This window comes from Patella vulgata, chromosome 1 (genome assembly GCF_932274485.2).
Source record: "Patella vulgata chromosome 1, xgPatVulg1.2, whole genome shotgun sequence".
In the NCBI taxonomy this organism is placed as follows: domain Eukaryota; kingdom Metazoa; phylum Mollusca; class Gastropoda; family Patellidae; genus Patella; species Patella vulgata.
In genome coordinates this window covers 82381596-82406376 of record NC_065879.2, presented here as the reverse complement: position 1 = coordinate 82406376, position 24781 = coordinate 82381596, and the positions used below count along the sequence as shown (strand labels likewise).

The 24781-nt window shown below is 38.7% G+C and overlaps 1 protein-coding gene across 1 annotated transcript; it reads left to right on the top strand.

Moving 5' to 3' along the window:
• Positions 1 to 7219: 7219 nt before the first annotated feature.
• Positions 7220 to 20316, top strand: LOC130010846 (salivary glue protein Sgs-3-like). Its single transcript, XM_056098943.1, has 2 exons — positions 7220 to 7757; positions 20162 to 20316. Exons 1-2 carry the CDS (start codon positions 7220 to 7222, stop codon positions 20314 to 20316), a joined length of 693 nt encoding a protein of 230 aa, XP_055954918.1.
• The last annotated feature ends 4465 nt before the right edge of the window (positions 20317 to 24781 follow it).

The following is a 24781-nucleotide window of genomic DNA, read 5'->3' as shown; positions in this document are numbered from 1 at the left end:
CCTCTGCTAAAGACCCTATGCGCAAGCGGATTATTGGAAGAAAATTGATCCATTTGTTTCTCCCAAAATGACCTACATTAAGCAGCCACCCAAGGGAATTTTCACAACTGACCGCTTAACGGGAGTGGCCTCTTAATAAAATCTCATTGCTTTTTGTGCTGACATAAATATTAAATTAAATATTACGCTTGGAAGCGGTAAATTTGGTCGTCGCTGAATCTTGCGCCGAACGAAAATTCTTTACTCAAATCTCGGACATAACTTAACGGGAGTGGCCTTTTAATAAAATCTTGGTGCTTTTTGTGCTTGAATTAAATATTACGCTTGGAAGCGGTAAATTTGACCGTCGCTGAATCTTGCGCCGAACGAAAATTCTTTACTCAAATCTCGGACATAACTTCTGTAAACTTGTCATTTTGTACCAACCTTCGATACTACTGTCTACCATTGTGATGCATTCCATAATATTTATCCATTTTTGTGAAGAAAATCGATGAATTCATTTTATTTTATCAAAAAAGCACATGGACAAAAAAAACATCGCTAATTTCATCACCTATTTACAGGGGGTGTAACTCTGTATGTAATATTATAGGAGGCGCTAAGAGAGATACTAGATGATCGTGACAAAACTCGGTACTTTTATTTTATTCAATCAGTATCAAATAATGTGTCATTACGCGTGAAAACAATGATCAGGTTAGGCGTTTAATAAAACAAAAGATTAATTAACAGATAATCCCGGGTTGATTGTTATTTTTACATTTCTTTTTACCTGATCAGTGGGGGTCCAGTTAATTAACTACTACTCACGGGATTAGCGGGGGTGTTACAAAGAACGACAAGATGATATCATTCAACAATGGCCGTTGAATGGGCTATGTTTTGTTGAATTTATTAGTAAATAGTGACCGCTGGCCGCGTTAGAGGAGTGACCGTTGAATAAAGAGATGAAACAACAGAATTTCTACGGGGGGAATTTATCGTGACCGCTTACAAGGAGATGTCGCTGAATAGGAGTGGCTGCTCATACAGATTCTACTGTAGTTTGTGTCGTGTGGATGTTAAACTCTCTCCAGATCTTGGAAATCGAGGCTGAGTGGTCGGAAATGTTGCTATCCGGATAAACTAATCCGCCTGGCATTCATTACACACAAATAACTGTAGAACTAAACTAAACCTTATCACATTAGGCGTACAAGTTAAAGGAGCTTATCTGTAGTCTTTGGCACCTAGAAATCGACACAAATGGATCGCAACGCATATAATAATGTAATATGAATGTATATAAACTGATTTACTTTCAATCGTTTCTGTTTTTACAGTATTTTCTAATCAATTACATTCGGCGAAATACGCGAAGAGTCCAATTTAAATGACACTCTTTTGCGCCTGGTTATTACGAGTATGTTTGCGGGAAGGGAGGGGAGACTTTGTAAGTAGAATAGCCTTGGACCCCTGTTCATCGAAATCCGGCATTGATTTTGGAGTTCTAGAATATGTAAAATTCTTTAAATGAATTAACAGGTAATACAATCTACTGGCTGACGACCGAGACGAAGTGTCGTACAATTTATGAAGCACACAAGGCCTGTGCAAGATCAAATGGTTCTTTAGCAGTTCCTGGTCATGGTTTGTCGTCATTTCTGTAAGTATGCTCAGTCAAACATCGCAGAAAAGTTATGGAAGACAATTAAGGGTTCTGCATTGTTACCAAACTCTACAATAGCTGCATGCACTATTAATAAAATTGAAGACAGTATCCCCTATGTTGGCTAAAAAGAGAGGATTCCATCACTGCGACTGGCTTCCGAGGAGAGCTCTGTGTCACCAAAAAATTAATACGAGGTCAATCCGGTAGATTTGCACAATGACCGTATTAGTTTCGGAAATGTTGGTATTATAATTTGTGTATGGACAGTCCATCGCGGCAGTAAATCCGAAAAAATTACAAATATTGATGCCCAACGTCTCCAAAGTAAAGCAGCGAATTAGCCAATATCCACGGTAGACTGGATAACCTGGTCTTATACGTCAGACTCGCTCCTCCGTCACTCCTTTTCAGAATAGCGCTGTGACGTAGGAACCAGTCTGACGTCATTTAGAGCAGGTTATCCAGTCTATATCCACGGCGGATCGACCAGGGTTTTGGTGATCATCAGGCAACCCACTACACACCAGCGGCAACTCGAGCCTAAATTATCAGGCTATGTGGGAAGTGCTAAATTTTTCACGCAGTGTTAAAATGAAACAGGAAAATAATGTTGCATGCCGTGACTAACAATTAATAACAATATGTAAGTAAACGAGTGTGCTGAATGGCTGAACTTGTATCAAGATGTTATGGCTGAAATAAAGATAAATTTCCAACCTTTAAAGAAGACATAAAAAAGACGGGCCATACTATATACCGGAAAACACCGGAAAACAACCGAAAAACACCATTTTATACTGAATACAGGAAAACACCGGAAAAACACTAAATACCGGAAAACATCCTAAATACCGGAAAACACCCTAAATAGGTAACCCGGAGCCTGGTCCTCTGTGTGCGGGTTTGGACCAAGTGAGCGCCGATGAAGGAAGGTCAAGGTCATTACGATGTTCGTTTTACAAATAGCCCCCCCCCCCAAAAAAAAAAAATAAAAAAATTCCGATTTTTTTCTCCAAAATTTTGTTGATGCCTATTATGTTTTGAATGTTTTAAAAGACGCAATCAGTCTACCTCCATCATTGACCATATTTTATTTTATATTTTAATTTTAGTTTTCAGTAAATTTCAGTAGATTTCAGTGTTTCAGTAGATTAAACACTGCCCTCGGAGGGCCCCATTATATGCCGGTTGCGCCGGTCTCCTGATTCTTACCAATAACGCTGGCATCAGAGTGGTACGAATTAGTGGAAGGCACGACTACGCCAACTCCTCCCTAGGTAACAAAAATCGCATCATAAAACAGCAAGTATCATCAAAAGCGAGTTAATAAATCTCTGAATAGCTCGAGTTGAAGTTCCAGGTTTAACCGCTATGTGTCCTAATCACCAAACGAAATGGATGCCACGCAATTCTCGGACAGGCTGTAATCTGAAAAGTGTCTATCCTTTCCAAGAGCTATCCATCTCGTTGGAAGGGCTAAAAATCTACTTGTTTCTGAGCTTACTTTCATTCCAGGGTCAAATATAATCACTTGAACCATAATAATATTCAACATATTCCGAGGCCGCACACAGGATTTTTTTCTGGATTACTTTTCGAGCTTTTTTCCCCAACTTGTTGACAAGTTTTCCTTGAGAAAACCCCAACTTTCGCCCAATTGTCCATGAGAAAACTATATTCTATCTTACTGCATTGACGGGAAGTGGTAAGCTGGACGTCTGTAAAAAGGGTTGATCGATAAATTTTCAAGGAAGCAATTGTTGTTTTTGTTTGTGAAATAGAGGACTAACGCCGATGAGACTACTTTCCCCCCGAGAACCTCAGGCAACCAATTTGTTTTATGTACTACTATCGTAATAAAACATTACTATGTTAACCACTTCCTGGTGGCTGAAGACTTACACCGAATGCGTATTCGGAAAAAAATGTCCCCGAGAAAATGTTTTTCAGACAATCGATATTCGAGATGTCTTCTGTTGCACAAATTATGCTGCACTGTGTAAGAACTTGCATCCTTTGATCTGAAGATTGTAGATGGAAAAGTATCATTTGCACTATTTCAAAGTAAATCTGCATTTTCGTATATCATCCCGTAATTTTTCGGAAAAATTCGAATTTTTTTTGGTGACAGAAATTTTTCTTCGTCAAAAAAATATGGAGAAAAAAAATCGGATTTTTTTTTGGGTGGGGTGGGGGGGGGCTATTTGTAAAACGAACATCGTAATGACCTTGACCTTCCTTCATCGGCGCTCACTTGGTCCAAAACCGCACCGGTGTTTTCCGGTATTCAGTATAAAATGGTGTTTTCCGGTTGTTTTCCTGTGTTTTCCGGTATATTGTATTGCCGAAAAAGACCTTCTAAACAAATTACATAGCTGGTAAAATGATATCCGTTAGAAGCACGTATTGAGATCATAACATAAAATCACGCAATAATTTTATAAACGAGAACGGTGGAACCAGGATTAAGACGACTGGAAATCTTAGATGATGATTCATTAATATAATAACATCTCGCTTAGATAAAAAAGTACTAAATATTTAATTTACAGTACTGATCATGTTCGTTTAAGCCAATCCCAAGAATAGCATGTATTTAATAATATCGCGCTAAGTCCACATATAGGCGTGCTCAGGGGCGGATTGCGCCATCGGGCGGTTGGGCGATCGCATGAAGGGCCGGTCGGACAAAAAATGAAAAATAATAATTTTGTCCAATTCGTCTAAAAAATCTTTTTCTGCTGAACATTATATAGGGGTGGGGGGTATTGGACCGGCCATGGAGCGATGATAATCATGTTGTATGTGGCCGGTGGCTTTAACTAGCCGCCACGCCATCACTGGAGTCTGAATGGGCTGGTATAGACTTCATGAATTTCACTTTCGCCACTCTGTACAATGTGTCTCGTGGCCTTCCATCACGGGAGGAATCAACTAGCGCTCCCAGCAACAAAAATGGGACATTTTTCAATTAAAATATTCCTACTTATTCAATATTTCTAACTGGTTAATCAAATGGTTCCATTTTTAACCAGTTAAATTATCTTGACTCTTGAAGATATAATAATTTCACAGGTTAATGGTTGTAAATTACTTGCCGGTCGGGGTTTTCGCCTAAATTAATCGATTTATGAGATATATTATTTGACAGAGATTATAATCAGATATCCCACCAAATCGCACATTTTTGGTTCATTTTCAAAATTTTCCATGGGGAGCACCCGGACCCCCCGTCCGGGCTCCGTGGACAGTAAAAGGGGCCGCACCGACACGGGAGCCCGGGCCGGCCCCAATCCGCCCCTGGGCGTGCTCATAGCGTTACAAAACACAACAATCACTCTTGCTAATATTTCTCAAATAAGTATGTTTTCAATCTGGATTTAATTTTATTGGCATGATTCGGGCTTGTTTGTTTTATGGGCGGTTGGATGGCCAAATGGTTAGCACCTTCCGCGCTGTATCATAAGGTCTGTCATTGAGTCAACTGGCGTGGTTTCGAATCCCCTGTTAGATGTGACAAGGAGTAGGGTCGCCTGTCCAACCTCGTAGTTTTTCTCCGGTTCCTCCGCCCCCCCCACTGCTAAAGACCCCTCCCTCCGCGTAAGCGAATTATTGAAATAAAATTAAAACCATATGTTAGTCCCGAAATGACCTAGTTTGTGTCGAGTGGACGTTAAACCCCATCTCTCTCTCTCTCTCTCTCTCTCTGTTTTATATCGTAAATGTATTTTCATCTTTGTAGATCAAACAATAAAAGCCAAGGTAGATGGTGGGTTGGTATAACCGACGAACCAAGGTTCTGGTACAATGTGAAGAATGAAAGGATGGGTTGGTTCGCTATTGGTAGCATGGGACGACAATGTATGAAAGCGCTGATGGGACCTGCTTGGAAAATTGAAATGTGGAGTACCCCCTGCCATGCACCCGAGGATTACAAAGCAGTGTGTGTTAATACGACCGTGAATGGAGAAACACCAGCAATAGGTTATTAATGTTTTATTCTTCCTCGCACACCATAAGAAAAAAGCGTTCACTGTACATTCAGTATGAAAATCGGCCATGAAGCAAATCAATTCCCTTGGCACCATACATAGTTATAATCCTGGTTGGAAAATCCTGTTTTATTTATCAAACTTTTAAAATTCGGTCTAAAATAAAGAACCCTTTGCTTGGAACAGTTACTGGGTCCTAAACGCTACTTATTTTGTAGCTCTTGTTTCTTTTGTTCCGTTTCGTGGGGGGGGGGGGCACGCTCCGAGAATAAAACCCAAGACTCCGTCATTCTTTTTTCTTTAACAATTGTGCATCGATTGACGAACTTCAGATACACCACCTACAACGACCATTAATACACCACCTACAACACGCAGTGATACAGATACAACAACCAGTGATACACCACCTACAGCAACCAGTGATACACCACCTACAGCAACCAGTAATACAAATACACCACCTACAACAATCAGTAATACAGATACAACGACCAGTGGTACGGATACACAACCGACAACAACCAGTGAAACAAATACGCCACCTACAACAACCAGAGAGGCAGATACACCACCCACAGCAACTAGTAATACACCACCCACAACAACCAGTATTACAGAAAGACCACCTACAACAATCAGTAATACAGATACAACAACTAGTGGTACGGATACACAACCGACAACAACCAGTGATACACATACGCCACCTACAACAACCAGTAATACAAATACTTTAACTACAACAATCAGTGATACACCACCAACAACAACCAGTAATACACATAGACCACCTACAACAATCAGTAACACAGATACAACAACCAGTGGTACAGATACAACAACCAATAATACGGATACAAAACCTACAACAGCCAGTGATTCAAATACACCACTTACAACAACCAATAATACAGATACACAGCCTACAACAACGAGTAATCCAGATACACAATCTATAGCAACTAATGATACAGATACACAACCCACAACAACGAGTACTACAGATACACTATCTACAACAACGAGTAATGCAGATACAACAAAAGGTAGTGCACAACCTACAACAACTATTGACATAAATACACTACCTAAAACAACCAGGAATACAGATACACCACCAACAACACCTGTAAAAACTGGAGGTGTTGATACATCAGCTACAACAACTGATGTTGTAGACACAAGAACTACAACAACTGATGGTGTAGTTACAACAACTGATGGTGTAGTTACAACAACAGCTGGTGTAGGTACAACAACTGATGGTGTAGAAACAACAACTGCTGGTGTAGATACAACAACTGCTGGTGTAGATACAACAACTGCTGGTGTAGATACAACAACTGCTGGTGTAGATACAACAACTAATAGTGTAGATACATTAACTTCTGGTATAGATACAACAACTAATGCTGTAGATACAGCAACCTCTGGTATAGATACAACAGCTAATGCTGTAGAAACAACAGCTAATGATCTAGAAACAACAGCTAATGCTGTAGATACAACAGCTAATGCTGTAGATACAGCAGCTAATGCTGTAGATACAACAGCTAATGTTGTAGATACAATGACTATATCAACTACAATAACTGGTGGTGTAGATACAACAACTGGAGGTGTAGATACAACAACAGGTGGTGTAGATATAACAACTGGTGGTGTAGATATAACAACTGGTGATGTAGATACAACAACTGGAGGTGGAGATACAAGTGATGGTGTAGATACCACAACTGGTGGTATAGATATAACAACTGGTGGTGTAGATATAACAACTGGAGGTGTAGCTACAACAACAGGTGGTGTAGATATAACAACTGGTGGTGAAGATACAACACAAACTACAACTGGTGGTGTAGATACAATAACTACAACAACTAATGGTGTAGATACAACCACTGGTGGTGTAGATACAACAACTGATGGTGTGCATACATCACCTACAACAACTGATGGTGTGCATACATCACCTACAACAACTGATGGTGTGCATACATCACCTACAACAACTGGTGGTGTACATACATCACCTAAAGCAGTTGATGGTGTAGTTACAAAACCTACAGCAACTGATGATATGGTTACAAAACCTACAGCAACTGATGGTGCAGTTACAACGCCTACAAGAATTGATACATCAAATAATTCTACCCTCAAGAAGCCCAGTAAACAGTTCAAGGGATTGTGTGGATGTAACTGCAACAAAGGGTCGAGCACTAATCAACCAAAAACTGTACAGGAAAAGATCATTTCACTACAGAAAGGTCTAAAAGTGCCTAAAGAAAATCTGTCAGTCACAATACGTAGCAGGAAATCAGCTACCGACTCTAGGGTATCGTCTTCAATTATTGGGACAACCACCGCTATCATCCTGATCTGTTCAATAGGTGTCTTGTTCGTGGCTGACATTCTAACGATGGCTAGCCAGGTGTATAGCAATTTCTGTGATGTACGAAAGAAAAATAATATCTGTGATGTAGGGAAGAAAGACAATGAGATTGAAATGATGTGAACTTTTTCAGAATAAACAACATTACTTTATTTATGAATAAGAATTTCCTTAAGATCTTTTGGTGTGTCTATGTGGGTGTCTTTGTAGACCTATTGCTCTTATTCCTATTAAGACAAAATGTAATGAACCTAATCACAGAGCAAACATATATAGCCACACCCACTTGCCAACAACAGCGTGACTTCTCCGACAACCTACGAGGTTTGTTAAAATTTCTTCGGGTCATTGAAATTTACAGGATTTTTTTTATAAAAAGGTCACACAATCATCTGCCCTATTTTTTTAATTATAAAACACTTATATTTTGATTAAAAATTATGAACTTCAAATTTGGCGATTTGTTAAATTTTAAAATTGTTTGACATAATCTGATTATAGCGGGGAATATTTTTATACGTCATAGTTCTCATTATCACTCGCAATTCTTGATTACTCTAACTCATCATGAACTCAAAGAAACTTAACTACATTAAGTAAAACACGAACTCTAATATAATAACCCCATACCTTCACTGCTTTTGTTATAATATTTTGTACGCTTTTTATACGCTCATATACCCTTTTGCACGTAGGCGTATTATGTCGTCGTCCATGTTCGTCTGCATGTCTGGACGTCAGATCACGTTTGTGGACACCCTTGGGGTCAAATTGTATATGCGATATTAATAAAACTGAAGAAATATGTTTATATCTTAAAGATCTCGGCTGGGTTACTACCCATGAGTGTAATCACCTACACATCTTGTGGACCCTCTAGATTGTTTTTAAAAAATTGGTGTGAATTTACAAAAGGATGAACCCTATCGATTTTCAGCGCTCCACAACCATCCGTTCTGGGATTACCCCCTTTGCTCAAAACTCTTTGATCGCGGTAGAAGCTGCAATTTTAATCAATGTGAAGCATTGGGGTCATGTGAGGACGAACACTATTCAGCGTTCCGTTACCTTCCTTTCTGGAGTTACCTCTCTTTTCCAAAAATCTTATTCTAACGGATTTGCTTTTCCCCTACACATTTTGCGAACCCTATATTTTTTTTCTAAATTTGGTGTGTCGCATTCGTTCCACGAGAGGATGAACCCCAGGCCCGTAACTAAGGGGGGGGGGGGAAAGTCGCAGGGGGGCAAAGCCCCCCCCCCCCCCTGCAAAAAGTTTCGCCCCCCTGTGAAAAAATTTTCGACCATAAAAAAAATAGATATACATTGTCCATCAATATTACAGCCCCCCTGAGAACACTTCCCGCCCCCTTGTTGCTCTGAGCTAGTTACGGCCCTGATGAACCCTATCGATTTTTGCGCGCCACGATTATTCCCATTTGACGAAAACCTTTTAATCGCGACAGAGACTGTAAATTAATTTTGCATTTGGTGTGAAGCATTGGAGTCAAGTGAGGACGAACACATTCAGCGTTCAGTTACTCTCCGTTCTGGAGTTACCCCTCTTTTCTAAACACCTATTCTAGCGGATTTGTTTCTTTCAAATTCGACCTGAAGTATTGGGGCAATGGAGGGATGGGTTCTGTTATCCGTTCATCCCTGTCAAAATGTTGGAGTATCTTGCATGGCAAACGTTTGCTATATACCTAAATATTTGGTACATTTCCTGGTACAATTTGTTTCAATGTATTTTTTTATGTCAATGTGTTTGTATTCGATTAATTTACCACTGTGTATATTTAATGTTTTTTTTTAAAGCATCAAAATATCAGAATTTTTAGTCTACGTTCACATAATAGAGAACAATACTTATATATAACGTTTGGAGACCGATATTGTTTGCATATCTGATTAAAATGAAGAAGCTTGTTGATTTTAAACGATTTAGGGATATTCGGGTTACTTATACAATTTTGTTTGAAGATTATTATCTTTAAGTATGATTTGATTTTGTTTACGAGATGTCCTGAATCATGAGGCTTGTGTGTATATATATAATGTCTGTAACTTTCGTATTTGTAATGTAATATGCTATATAAACACGTATTTAGAACACTGGTTTGCTTGGTTTTAGTAGTAATAGAAAGTGGTCATTTCGGGACTAACTTATGGTTGAATTTTATTTCAATAATTCGCTAGCGCGTATGTTTTTTTAGCAGTGGTGGGGGGGGGGGTGAGACCTGAGAACCTGGAGAAAACTTACGCGGTTGGACAGGCAACCCTACTCCTTGTCATTGATTCAGTGACAGACTTTATGATACAACGTGCACCCGCTAACCAAACAATCGACCATCCATCCCCGCCTCCGCAGATGGCGCCGTACGCAAGAATAGAATACGAGTTGCATTTTCCGTTGTTCATTAAAACATTCGTTGACCTGATTAAAATACAGATCTATATTTCGTTTCGTTTTTTATACTTTCGATGGTCTCTACTACATGAAGACCTGATCGGTTGTAGTGGAAGGTCGCGTCAGAAATCCTATGAGCGGCTTTTGACCTTATGACGTCAGACATTTGATAAGCCAATTAGCGTTGATGTTTCTAGTGGGTTACCCACGGTTTCGTGCACCTCACGCCAAAAACTTGCCGTAACAGACCGTTTCATTCACATCAACCAGGACTTGGATTAAATAACAACTCTTCCAGATCCTAGTCTAGTACAGACAAGTAAAAGGAAATTTTGAACTATAAAAAACGAAACAAAATAGGATCTGTGTTTCAACCAGATTGTTGACCTGCTATTGTTCTTCTGAATTAAGATCTCAGTCCAACTGTCCTTGCAGTGCTGGTCGACATGAGGAACCTCGGCTTGGGGAACCTGGCTCACCAATTATGGCTATTCAAGTACTCCGATTCAATCATCGAGGGGGGGGGGGGGGTCTGTGATGGTGGTAAAAGTTACACATGAGACTCTACAAGGGACCAGGAAAGTGCCTCGAAAACAATAGTATTATAACAGTCCTGCGTTGACTACATCAAATCCAGAGTTTTCGTGGTGTTCCATCTCATTATCTATTGGAGACAAAACAACAAAATATGTAATTATATGATAATATGGGTTAATCTACAACTCAAAACAGTTTGTATACTGTCTAAAAATGAAAAGGATTTGGTTGGACTGACGTAACACTAGGCTTGGAATGATTTTATAGCCCCTTCAATACACTAGCTCGGTCATTTTGAGACTAAAACATGGTGATTTTCATTTCTATTGTTAATGCAAGGGAGATAATTTTGCCTAGACAGCGGTGTTTTCGACATTCTTTTTATAAAAATGTCACTGTGTACACGGAACGACATCGACATTCGAACCACTCGAACAACAAGCATGGGATACGTACATCGTCCATGTGAATATACTGCCCGGAAGGATGCATATAATTTATAATATTTAGATTTGGACTCTCAAAACTTCTAAGCGGGAATGAGAAATCATATACGCGCCAAATCCAAACACGTGGTTTCAATTAAAGTAAAAAAAGAGAATAACCAATTTGATCGTCTCTCTCTCTCTCTCTCTCTCTCTCTCTCTCTCTCTCTCCCTCTCTCTCTCTCTCTCCCCGCACCGTCTCAGAGAATTGCCGATCGTTTCAGACGATAACTCCACCGACATATTTTCGACTATCAAGTAACATTCTCAATGGCTACGGTACCCTCGATTGGCAGGCCTTTCATCGGCAGTTTCCGGTAGTGACGTCAGTGAACAACGGCACACCTTAGCTTGGTCAGCCATCCTAACTGAATCCAAACCATCCGAGGGTCTACAGAGTTGATTTTGAGCTTGTCGTGTAAATAAAGGTCTAATTAATAAATTCTATGACATCTGAAGCCTAAAGAAGGACTTGCAATAGGAAGATTTAGCTCTGAACTAATATATCTTTAACATCTGATTGGTTACTAATATCTTTCCGCAAAAGTTGCGTGGGTAATTTTGCACGGACTACGATTCATTCGAATTCCAACTGTCCTTGTTGCTTTTACATGCACGCCAACGTGTACACGGCTCCGTCCAGCACCACTGACAAGTTCGGTAGGTGCACGCTGAAGAATCCCCAAGTATTTTCTCTAGGTATCAGAAATAAATACTACCCTTTGCAGGATATATGATACGCCATCTTTTCCATAGAAATAGATATATTCCATCAATCTCGATGTTTTCATTCTCCAGCTGGCATCTGTTGGAAATATTTTGAACAGATAAGGCGACGTTCGGCTATATCGAATTCATCGGCAGCACAGTACAAACCTAGCAATATTAAGAATATATTGTCTTGACGAAATGAAACAGAGGTCCCGTGTATACATTAGCAAGAACATAATAGATCCCTTGGCGGTTGGAATTCAATATAAGAGTAAACCATAGCGCCGCTGTCCGGCCAACATTTCCGTCATAGCACACAGCATGGCGTATGCCCGTTTTCATAAGCCGAGTAGGAACAGAACAGTAGGACGTTAAACCCAATCTCATTTCATTTAGGTGCTGGCTGTATCTGACTCGTACATTTACTCAGACTAACGTCGACCCAAACACGTGCAAAATACCCCACCCTAATCATATGTATGCACCAAGATAAGTAGACATATATGGAAGACCAAATGGGACAATATTCATGATTCTTGTTTCTACATTCCAGTTTGAACATTTTAGACACGAACGCAACATTCTAAACTAATGATTCTTGTTTCTACATTCTTATGTCAACATTTCATGCACAAAATCAACATTTTAAACAAAAAATTGACTTTATGTTTCATTTTCAGCGTTTTATCGGTAACTTTTATATTAAATTTATATATCATTAAATATCAAAATTAAAAAATAATTTCTTAATTTTACACGACAAAGAAATCAATTCATTGGTTTCTGAAAGTAGGCCTATCTAAAAAAAAAAATCTGGAATTTGAACTCTTATGAAAATATTTTCTACGTTTCAAAAAGTCTTGAAGTTAAAATCTTGAAATGAAAATGTCCAGATAAATATAATGAATTGTCAACATTATTACACCAGAGGGCGTTAGCGTATGTGTCCAACTTTGATACAGACTAAAGATTAGAAATCAAAAGTAGACTTTTCCACGAGTGGAAGTGGGCCCCTGTTGTGTTTACAATAATTAACAATACAAATAACTTCTATAATTTAAACAGCTAAAAAAATTAGGACCACCTTGAGACTTACCGCTGCTTAAATTCCTAAACACGCCTTGTCTCAGTGCCTTTGATTTTATAGATGTTCGGTTACCCCCCCCCCCCATTCTCCACATTAAACTTATAATTGTCACCATCTTGGACTTCCCGCTGTTTAAATTCCTAAACACGTGGAATCGTGCCTTACCCTATAGATATAACCATGTTCAGTAACTCATCTGTTTGTTCAAGCTGCTCGTTATCTCGTTATACACGAATTATTTAATGGAGTTTTGTTTTTGTCTCTAATGTTAAAGATACATTATGGGAGATTCGATAACGAGTTGGCAGTTCTCACTATAATAGTTAAAAACTAGATAATGTAAAGGCAATTTGCTGAAAATTTCATTCAAATTGATCCACTTTGAACCGAGGTTCAAGAGGTTGAAATTATTTCCGACTAGCCTTGGTCATCATTACTAAAGTCAGTACGATAAACAGCATAGTCTCGATTATCCATTTAATCGTTAAATCGTGAAGGAAAGTTATGCAGTAAATCGGCTCATAATCCACTAGAAATCACAGGTTAGCGATGCTATCTAGAGTTGATTATGGTCTGGATAGGTTAATTAATGTCTAATTAATAGTTTATATAACATTTCAAGCCAAAATAAAGACCTGCAATAGACAAATTTAGCTGTTGCATAATGTATGTTTAATCAAAGTATTCACATTTGTTTTGTCCAACAGCATGGATTCCTTGGTTATAATAACAATATCAAATCCTTAGTTTCTTAGTACAAACAAATTTTCCGGACTACAACTGTGAATTGTGAATTATTGTAATCCCGAATTGCCGAAGTATTAATTCTCTCGTCTATATGAATTACGAATTACCGAACTATGAATGAATTACAGGAATCTGACCTTCTAATCGTATATATACGCATACACCACACTCAACTAGACAATATATAATAATACAAAAGAACATGGATGCAATGCCTGTTGAAGCCTCGATAGTTCGGGGGGTTGGATGGCCGAATGGTTAGCGCGTGCGCTCTGCATCATAAGGCCTGTCACTGACTCAACTGGTGTGGTTTCGATTAACCGGTTGTACGTGACAAGGAGTAGGTCGCCCGTCTATCCTCGTGGGTTTTCTCCGGTTCTCCGTTTTCCCCTTACCGCTAAAGACCCCTATGCGCAAGCGAATTATTGAAATAAATTGAACCATAGGTTAGTCCCGAAATGACCTAGTTGTGTCGAGTGGGCTCTCTGAGTAAGTTCCTGGGGATTCTTCAGCGTGCCCCCTCCGACCTTCTCAGTGGTGCAGGACGTCGTGTACACGTTGGCGTGCATGAAAATGCAATCATAACATTAGGAATTTGAAGGAATCGTAGTCCGTGCAAAATTCTCCACACAAATTTTGCGGGAATATATAAGTAACTAATCAGATGTTAATTTTCAATATTTTCGTTCATAGAGAGAGTCGGTCAACTTAGTTATTCTTTTTTTTAAACTTTATTCGAAACCATGCGTTTGGATTTGGCGCCTATATAATTTCTGATTTCCACTAAATATTAATAAATTATATGCACCTATCCGGGCAGTAGTTTCACAAGGACGATGTGCGTAGTCCATGCTTGTTGTTCGGGTTGGTCGAATGTAGAGGTCTTTCTGTGTACACCGTCGTCTGGGCAAAATTCTCTCCCTTGCATTAACAATAGAAATGAAACTTACCATGTTTCACAATGACCGAGGTATTGTATTGAAGGGGCTGTAAAACCCATCCTAAGCCTATTTAGGTCCCACGTACCCCTTTTCAATTTTAGACAATTTACAATTTGTCTTGCGTTGTAGATTAGTCCAAATTATCTCCAACATATAATGGGATCAAGCACAATGAAGATTCTTGATGTGATGTAGTCAACGCAGATCTGTTATACGATTCTGTTGTAAATCTCATGCGTGAATCGGACCTCCATCATAGATTCTAAACGACCATTGAATTTGAGTTCTTTAATGACATTAATCGGAGAGTCTGATTTTCCCAGCCGGGGTCCCCCTTGTCGATCAAGACTGCAAGGGCAGCTGGTCTAAAATCATAATTTAGAAGAACAAGAACCACTGCAAAATGCGACTAGTATTCTATTCGTGCGTACGGTGCCGTCTTCGGTGATATGAATTCTACTAAAACAAAAGATTCCACTCCTAACGGTACAGTTAATAAAATAGCAAACTGCAAAATAAATGAACGTAATTTTCTTAACTTGTTCTCACTATATAAATATCACTGTTGTTCCAGACTTTTTAAGGCTTCATTTAAAGGCTCTTGTTGTAACTGAATAATATGTCCCAATCTTTATTCTGGTCAACAAATTGTACTATTTTACAATATTCCAATTAATTGATGATACAAATAACACACCTAATTTAAAAAAATTGGAAAAATTCAACTAAATGATTTGAAAAGCCTGACGTAAAGTTTTTCAAATGTGACTTAGATTTAAAAATATTGTTGAACCCTCTGGACAAGTAAAATAGGATTTAATGGATAATTTACACAACAGGTAAGACACTAATACATCTAGTACTTAGAATAAGGCCATTTTCTATTTTCTGGAGCTGTCAAGCCTGCAAGAGTGTTATTGTCCCTTAAATACACGTGCAGACAGTATCACGTGCTGACAGTCATTCGGGACTCATATATGGTTCAATTTTTTTTCAATAATTCGCTTGCGCGTAGGAGTCTTTAGCAATGGGGTAGGGGGGGGGTCGAGTTGGGAGAACCAGGCGAAAACCATCAAGGTTAATTTAATACTCGTGCAGATATCACGTGCTGACAGTCATTCGGGACTTACAGAATTTGCTTGTGCGTATGTGTCTTTAGCAATTGGGGGTGGGGGTGGGGGGAAGGGAACCAGGCGAAAACCCAGGAGGTTTGGAGGCGACCATACCCCTTGTCACGTACAAGCTTGGTATCCAAAGCAAGCCAAAAAGCTAATATGTTATATACCACATTTATGTATTTCAATCCAATAAAATATATTTGAAAAAATTTTCGTCAATTATTTTTAAGGAATACCACTAAGTTTTGTTTGGGCTCCACGGCTGCAATTATTACTGGACCTGTATTAATAGAGCATATGTAGCAATATTCTTGGCACGATAATGAATCAAAATCGTTGACTTCACGTTGTGTTAGATATGAACATCACCACGGACTTCAATATGACTTCACGTTGTGTTCTATTACTACTAAAACCCCGAAAACAGTGATCTAATACATCGCAAATACAAATGTTACAAATATTACATATACGCATAAGCCTCATGATTCAGGAAATTTTGTAAACAATTAATGCAGAGTTGTATCTCTGAGGCAATCAACTTTCCCCTTCCTCCAAAAATCAGATCATACTTAAAAATTTTTATGTGCTAACAACATTTTATAAGAAAGCCGAATAAACCTAAATCGCTTATAATCAACAAGCCTCGTCATTTCAATGAGATATACAAACAATATCAATTTGTAGTCTCTATTATGTGAACGTAGACTAAAAATATGACTACAAATATTTTAATCTATAAACAAAACACTAAATATACACAGTGGTAAATTAATCGAATACAAATACACTGACATAGAAAAATACATCGATACGAATTGTACCATGAATTGTATTACATATTTAAAAAAAACCACCAAAAAACACCAAAATACCCATTAGATAACAAGGGTTTGCCCATCCTCGGTTTCCCTAGTGGTCTGATACCGTTCTACACCCCCATACCCTTGGTTCATCCATAGGGTATTCGCATTTTTATGTCAGTTCTTACTTATTAACATTTTTGTGATTGGTCGATGAATTATCAAGGGCAATGCCCCACCCTACCCCCGTGAATGAACCCAGGGGTTAGTGGAGTGAAACGGAATCGGACCACTGGGGATACCGAGGATGGCGTTTGCCATGCAAGATACACCCATATTTTTCTAGGGATGGACGAATAACAATCCCGCCATTGTCCCAAAGTTTCACGTCGAATATGAAAGAATAATCTGTTAGAATATGTACTGCCTATGGCTACAAATAGGGGTAATTCCGGAACGGAAGGGAACGGAACCCTGAATAGTGTTCGTCCTCACATGACCCTAATGCTTCACAGCAAATTTAAAATTAATTGGCTACGATTGCAGCCTCCATTGCGATCAAAGGGTTTTGAACAAAGATGGTAATCCCAGAACGGATGGTTGTGGAGTGCTGAGGGTTCGTCCTCTCGTGAATTCACTGCTTCACACCAAATTTTGAAATACATCTAAAGGGTCCACAATGTGTTTGAAGGATTACAATCAGGGTTAGTAACCCAGCCGATATCTTTGGGATATGTACGATGACATACTACGTCTAGATAGAAAGAGGGTACAAAATATTATGAGAAAAAGGGGGGTTGGATGACCGAATTGTTAGGTCTGTCATTGAGTCCCCAGTTTCTCCCCACCGCTAAAGACCCCTACGCGCAAGCGAATTATTGAAATAAAATTAAACCATATGTTAGTCCCGAAATAACCTAAATTGTGTCAGGTGGACGTTACCCCCCCACCCCCGCCCCAATCAGATTATGTCATTATAGTCTCCGACAATCTTAAAATGCAGCAAATCGTTAATTTGAATTTCATCTATTGTATACAATGAAAAAACGGCCAGACGATTGTGTTATTTTCAATGACCAGGAGAAGTTTTAACAAACCTCGTAGGCTGTCGGAGAAAGATGACAAGTCACGCTGTTGTCAAGTGGGTGTGGCTATGTATGTTTCCTCTGTGAATAAGTTCATTACATTTTGTCTAAATAGGAATAATAGCATAATGTTATTCCATCCAGATCAACAAAGACGCCCATGTGCCTCTAAAGACACTCCGATATATCTTAAAGAAATTCGTATTTATAAATCAATTACTTTTTAAATGTGAATACTTAAAATACAAATGGATTCAGAAACATGTCACGGAAGCATAAAGTTTTTAGTATACAATACCAGCGGCTGCCAGGCAGGATACATTTTCGAGAGATAATTCATGAAATTACAATTCGATATGTGCAAATATCGAAAGGAACCGAGATCTTTGTGTTATAAACTTACATTTCAAGTTTCAACAAAATCGGATAAAAATTGTGACCTCTATAGGGTCCACAACCTTGATATACCATATTTTTAGGCTATTTGAGAACGAAGGGCGGCCATTTTGTCTGTCAGTTTTGGGCCGATTTTCACGAGATTCGAACTCAGCCGTCCTTAGGGTGTGACGGTGATATAATAATACCTTTTTTTTTTAAATCGGATAAACATTATGACCTCTATAGAGTCCACAAGCTAAAAACGCGATTTTTCGTACAATCAGGGGCCATAATTCAGGAAGTTACGGTCCGATATGACCGAATATCGAAAGGAAAGAGATCTTTGGGTTATAAACTTACATTTCGAGTTTCAACAAAATGGGATATAAATTGTGACCTCTATAGGGTTCACAACCTTGATATACCATATTTGAACGCTAATTGAGAACGAACGGCGGCCATTTTGTCTGTCAATTTTGGACCGATTTTCACGAAATTTTAAATCGAATAAAAATTATGACCTCTATAGGGTCCAAAAAGCTAAAAACGTGATTTTTCGTACAATCAGGGGCCATAATTCAGGAACTTACGGTCCGATATGCGCGAATATCGAAAGGAACCGAGATCTTTGGGTTATAAACTTACATTTCAAGTTTCAACAAAATCGGATAATAATGGTGACCTCTATATGGTCCACAACCTTGATATACCATATTTTTACGCTATTTGAGAACGAACAAAGGGCGGCCATTTTGTCTGTCAATTTTGGGCCGATTTTCACGAAATTCGAACTCAGCCGTCCTTAGGGTGTTTCGGTGATATAATAATACGGTTTTTAAAGTCGGATAAAAATTATGACCTCTATAGGGTCCACAAGCTAAAAACGCGATTGTTCGTACAAACAGGGGCCATAATCCATGATCGTTAGGTTATAAACCTACGTTTCAAGTTTCAACAAAATCGGATAAAAATTGTGACCTCTATAGGGTCCACAAACTAAAAACGTGATTGTTCGTACAAACAGGGGCCATAATCCATGAAGTTTCGATCCGATACATGCCAATATCGAAAGCAGCCGAGATCTTTTGGAGATAAACCTATATTTCAAGTTTCATCAAAATCGGATAAGAATTGTGACCTGTAGAGTGTCTACAAACAAATTGTGGACGGACAGGGGCGGAGGCATAATACGTCCACATGAAAATGTGGGAGTATAAAAAACATGATGCTTGTGTGACATTTTACAGAATATATCAGGGTGGGCCAAAAAAAAAAATGTTACACCATTCTGATTTTACACTGATTGAATACTAATGGTCTCCAATAAATCAAGTAATGTTTTATATTCTGTAAAAGTTCACATCATTTCAATCTCATTGTCTTTCTTGCCTACATCACAGATATTGTTTTTCTTTCGTACATCACAGAAATTGCTATACACCTGGTTAATCATCGTTAGGATGTCAGACAGGACGATGATACCTAGAGAACAGAATAGCATGATGGCTGTGGTGGTGCCGATAATCGAAGATGATATTCTGGAGTCGGTTGCTGAATTTTTTCTACGTATTGTGGATGAAAGATTTTCTCTTGGCACTTTAAGATCTTTCTGTAGTGAAATGATCCTTTCCTGAACAGTTTTTGGCTGATTAGAGCCGGGCCTTATTTTGCAGTTACACCCACACAACCTCTTGAACTCTTTACTGGGCTTCTTAAAGGTAGAATTATTTGATGTATCAGCTGTTGTAGTTGTTGTATCTGTACCACCAGTTGTTGCAGGTGTTGTATATGTACCATCTGTTGTCATATCTATACCATCAGTTGTTGTATCTACACCATCAGTTGTTGTAGTTGTCGCATCTACACCACCAGTTGCGTTATCTACACCATCGGTTGTTGTCTCTACACCACCAGTTGTTGTATCTACAACATCAGTTGTTGTATCTACACCACCAGTTGTTGCATCTGCACCATAAGGTGTTGTAGTTTCTGTATCTGTACCAGTTGTTGTAGCTGCTGTAGTTGTTATATCTACACCATCAGTAGATGTATCTACACCATCAGTTATTGTATCTACACCATCAGTTGTTGTAGTTGTTATATCTACACCACCTGTTGTTATGTCTACACCACCAGTTGTTGTATCTACACCGTCAGTTGTATCTACATCACTAGTTGTTGTATCTACACCACCTGTTGTAGTTTCTGTATCTGTACCAGTTGTTTTAGTTGTTATATCTACACCATCAGTTGTTGCATCTACGCCATCAGCTGCCGTATCTACATCATCTTTTGTTGTATCTACACCACGAGTTGTTATATCTATACCACCAGTTGTTGTATATACACCATCAGTTGTTATATCTACACCATCAGTTTTTGTAGTTGTTATAGTCGTTGTATCTACGCCACCAGTTGTTGTATCTACACCATCAGTTGTATCTACACCACCAGTTGTTGTATCTAAACCACCAGTTATTGTATCTACACCATCAGTTGTTGTATCTACTCTATCATTTGTTGTAGTTGTTATAGTTGTTGTATCTGTACCACCAGTTGTTGCAGGTGTTGTATATGTACCATCTGTTGTCATATCTATACCATCAGTTGTTGTATCTACACCATCAGTTGTTGTAGTTGTCGCATCTACACCACCAGTTGCGTTATCTACACCATCGGTTGTTGTCTCTACACCACCAGTTGTTGTATCTACAACATCAGTTGTTGTATCTACATCACCAGTTGTTGTATCTACACCACTAGTTGTTGTATCTATACCACCAGTTGTTGTATCTACACCACCTGTTGTAGTTTCTGTATCTGTACCAGTTGTTGTAGCTGTTATAGTTCTTATATCTACACCATCAGTTGCTGTATCTACATCATCTTTTGTTGCATCTACATCCCCTGTTGTTGCATCTACACCACCAGTTGTTATAGGTGTTGTATCTAAACCATCAGTTGTTGTATCTGCACCATTTGCAGGTGATTGGTCTGCACCAGTGGTTGTAGGTGTTCCTGTATCAAAGTATTTTGAGGTAACGTACATGTAACAATGGCACTGTTTAATGTTTAAGATTACACAAACTATGGTTATCGTGCAGGGGGTATTTAAAATTGATTCATTAAATTTGGTCGGACATTTGAAGAAACCCTTAGTTACATTTGCTTTCCGTTTATAAAATCTACTGTTATAAAGTATTGCTGATCGTTAACACAATCCGATTAAAACTAGATGTTATTTTCGTTTGGTCATTCCATTGGCAATATGTGGCAATTTAATATAATGTTGGGCTTTAATAGACGACAACCAATCGAATGTTTTTGCGAAATAGTCATGTAGCAATTAAGCCGGTCCATAAACAAATATTAGTTTCCGCCATGAAAGATGGCGTCAACCATATAAATTGTTTACTTATGATATGAGACAGAAGGACATAAGCATAAGTAGTACGTCTGTCAGGTCCAGAAGGACATACGCATAAGCAGGACGTCTGTCAGCCCTAGAAGAATAAACAATGATAATCTCTTGTTTCTCCAGTGTCGATTTTACACAATCCTTTGTACTTCCAATTGCACGAAACACTCTTAGTAACAATGGTGGTCAAATTATTAATTGCAAAGGCTGCGCGGCAGACAAACACACGGACGGACAGACATAAGGAACGGATGACACATAGGCGTACGCGCCATATGAATGTTAGGTGTCAGAAATGAAAGCCCGAAAAAAAAATCCTAGATGAAGTCGGCGAACCGCACCTGGGGGCAGTATGGAGGACTTCCTCCAGAAAATTATTTTGAAGGCGCAAATAACTTCGTCGAGAGCTAGGGTATGCCCCCCCCCCCCCCAATGAGAAATGCAAACTTAGATTTTCGCGAACGTGTATCCTGCTATTCAAGTGGACCAATAGAGCTTTACTTATGTTGCTGACCTGAATTTCAATCCACCAGACTATTGTAATAACTGCATTCATCAAACACCAAAAAATGAACTTCACTCCAAATTAACGAAAAATAATTATGCTAATCCACTAAAATTGTCGTCCGTCTCCCCAAAATAATTTGAAAATTGGACGGCTGCAAACACGTTTTCCTGTCATTTCACGCAGACAGTACAACTTCAAAGTAGTCCAATATAGCCTTATTTATATGGGTTTTCCACAGAAATCTCATTCTTTGCCTCCCGACCTCCCGACCGGCTCGTACGACTTGACGTGACGACATACACCCATTGGGCTTTTAAGAATAAAACAAAGATAACCTATTTGTACTCCATTATCACTTGTGTTTCTGTATACACACAATCCTTTGGACTCCGAATCACAGGAAATCCCATCAATTACAATGTCGGGCAGCTGCGAAGCAACGACACAATGTTGTCCCTCTCTGGCATCATGCATAGCAAACCAATTCATCCTTTCATTGTCCATATTGTACCAGAATCTTGGATCATTGGTTATACCAACCCACAATTTGCCTGTATATCCGAAGGTTGATATGTTCTTTGATCTGTATAAAAAATGAAAATGACTACGTTATTAAAGATACATTATGGAATACTAAATAACGAGTTGGCGGTTCTCACTATAATAGTTAAAAACTAGATAATCTAAAGGGAATTTGCTGATAATTTCAGTCAAATTCATTCACTCTGAACTGAGATTGTAGCGATTGAATTTTTGGCCTATAGCCTCGATGATCATCGATACTAAAGTAGGTATGATAAAAAAAACATTGTCTCGATTATCCATTTCATGATTAAATCATGAATGAAAGTTGAACAACAAATCGGATCCTAATCGAGTAAATATCGCAGGCTAAGGTTGACATCGAGAGTTGATTATGGTCTGGATAAGTTAATAAATGTCTAATTAATAATTTAAGGCCTAAAGAAAGACCTGCAATAGGCAGATTTGGCTCTCACATAGTATATGTTTAAGTGATTTAACATATAGAAAATTATTTGAAGAAAATATGGAAATGATAACACTCTGAGCACTGTATTGGTGTACTAGTTGTCCTTTATAGCGCAGTCCACCTGCGTCATTGTCAATTAAAAATAATATGTATTTTGATAATTGAAGAACCATGCCTCCCACCCAACCAGTAAAAATAAACCCCGACGACATTATTGACACAATCTGATGTAAGGCAATTATTAAATTCTGAATACACAAGAGATAACATAGCAGCCTAATTAATCGCCATAAAAAGTAATCATCATACATTAGTTCGAATTATTTGTATTTCGTAAAATAATTTCAAACTTTGTAAGTTGGTTGTACCTACATATAACCCTTCAAATCTGAATCAGAAATTGCTAGACTTCCATTTGATCTTTGACATTCCATATGGGCGTGGTTAGCAGCATAATACGGCAACTCCGTAATCCAATACGATGCTTTATCTGTTAAATATACAAATCAGAAAGATAGAGTTCCTGGGGGTGGGGGGCGAAGTTCATATTTCACATAGGTTGGATTCAGTGCCAACTAGAATAATAATGATTTATCGGATACCATACCTCAAAAACGATGTTGTCACCAAGAAAATGTATTTTGTTTGGGAATATATACTTGTCGAAAGTGAACGTTTTCTGTGCTTTCATTCGTTGAGTAAACAAACCCATTCAAATTATTTTTGTCAATAACGAGACACTACTTGTGTAGCTACAGAGTGTTGGCATAATTGGATACCTTTAATAGATGAAGACCGGCATACGGATTACAGAGTGCTATTAGGACCATATTGCTCCGACAGAGGCGTTACGGCCTACTCATATTAAATTCCAACTTTCAAGGGACCTCGGGTGTTCGTCCCATCCGAAAGCAGGTCCTCTGTCCTGCACCACCGATGAAATTTCGCGGCCAACACTGTGGTCGAACACGAGATCTTCAGGTTGGCATCTGATAAAACTTAACACATACTAAATACAAACCTTGGAAAGACTGGCAGACACCACGATAAAACACGTCTTCCAATACACATCTACAATCACTAAGTGTATACGGGTTATCAATACCGATAATAGCACATTGATTATCTAGTTGATTTGGTTCACCATTAGACCATGGTAGGTCACTTAATCCTACCCCTTTCGTCGTATACCAGATTTTGGTTTTGACCAGGTTCACGTCGATCCATGTACTATCAAGTCAAGTAAAAATATTAATACTAATTACTAATATGGATAATCACTTGCAGACTCGAGAAGGAGGATCAGTCATATGCAAATTGCTTCAGTTGGGTTACAAATCGTATAAATGATAAACATAATTAGCTTGGGTGCTTACAATCTAAAGATCAAGGTTCAAATGTATTCTACCACTCTACTTGTGACGTGACATCACACGGCATCCATCATTGGCGTCGACAGAGCGTGGATTGTTTATGCCTTTTGCTCACTTTACGTCTTCGCGCATTATTATATGCACAGATTTA

Coding starts and splice junctions, on each gene's coding strand:
- LOC130010846 (XM_056098943.1), top strand. CDS start 7,220: ATGACTATATCAACTACAATAACTGGTGGTGTAGATACAACAACTGGA. Junction 7,758..20,161: donor AAAACCTACAGCAACTGATG/GTGCAGTTACAA, acceptor CTATACCATCAG/TTGTTGTATCTACACCATCA.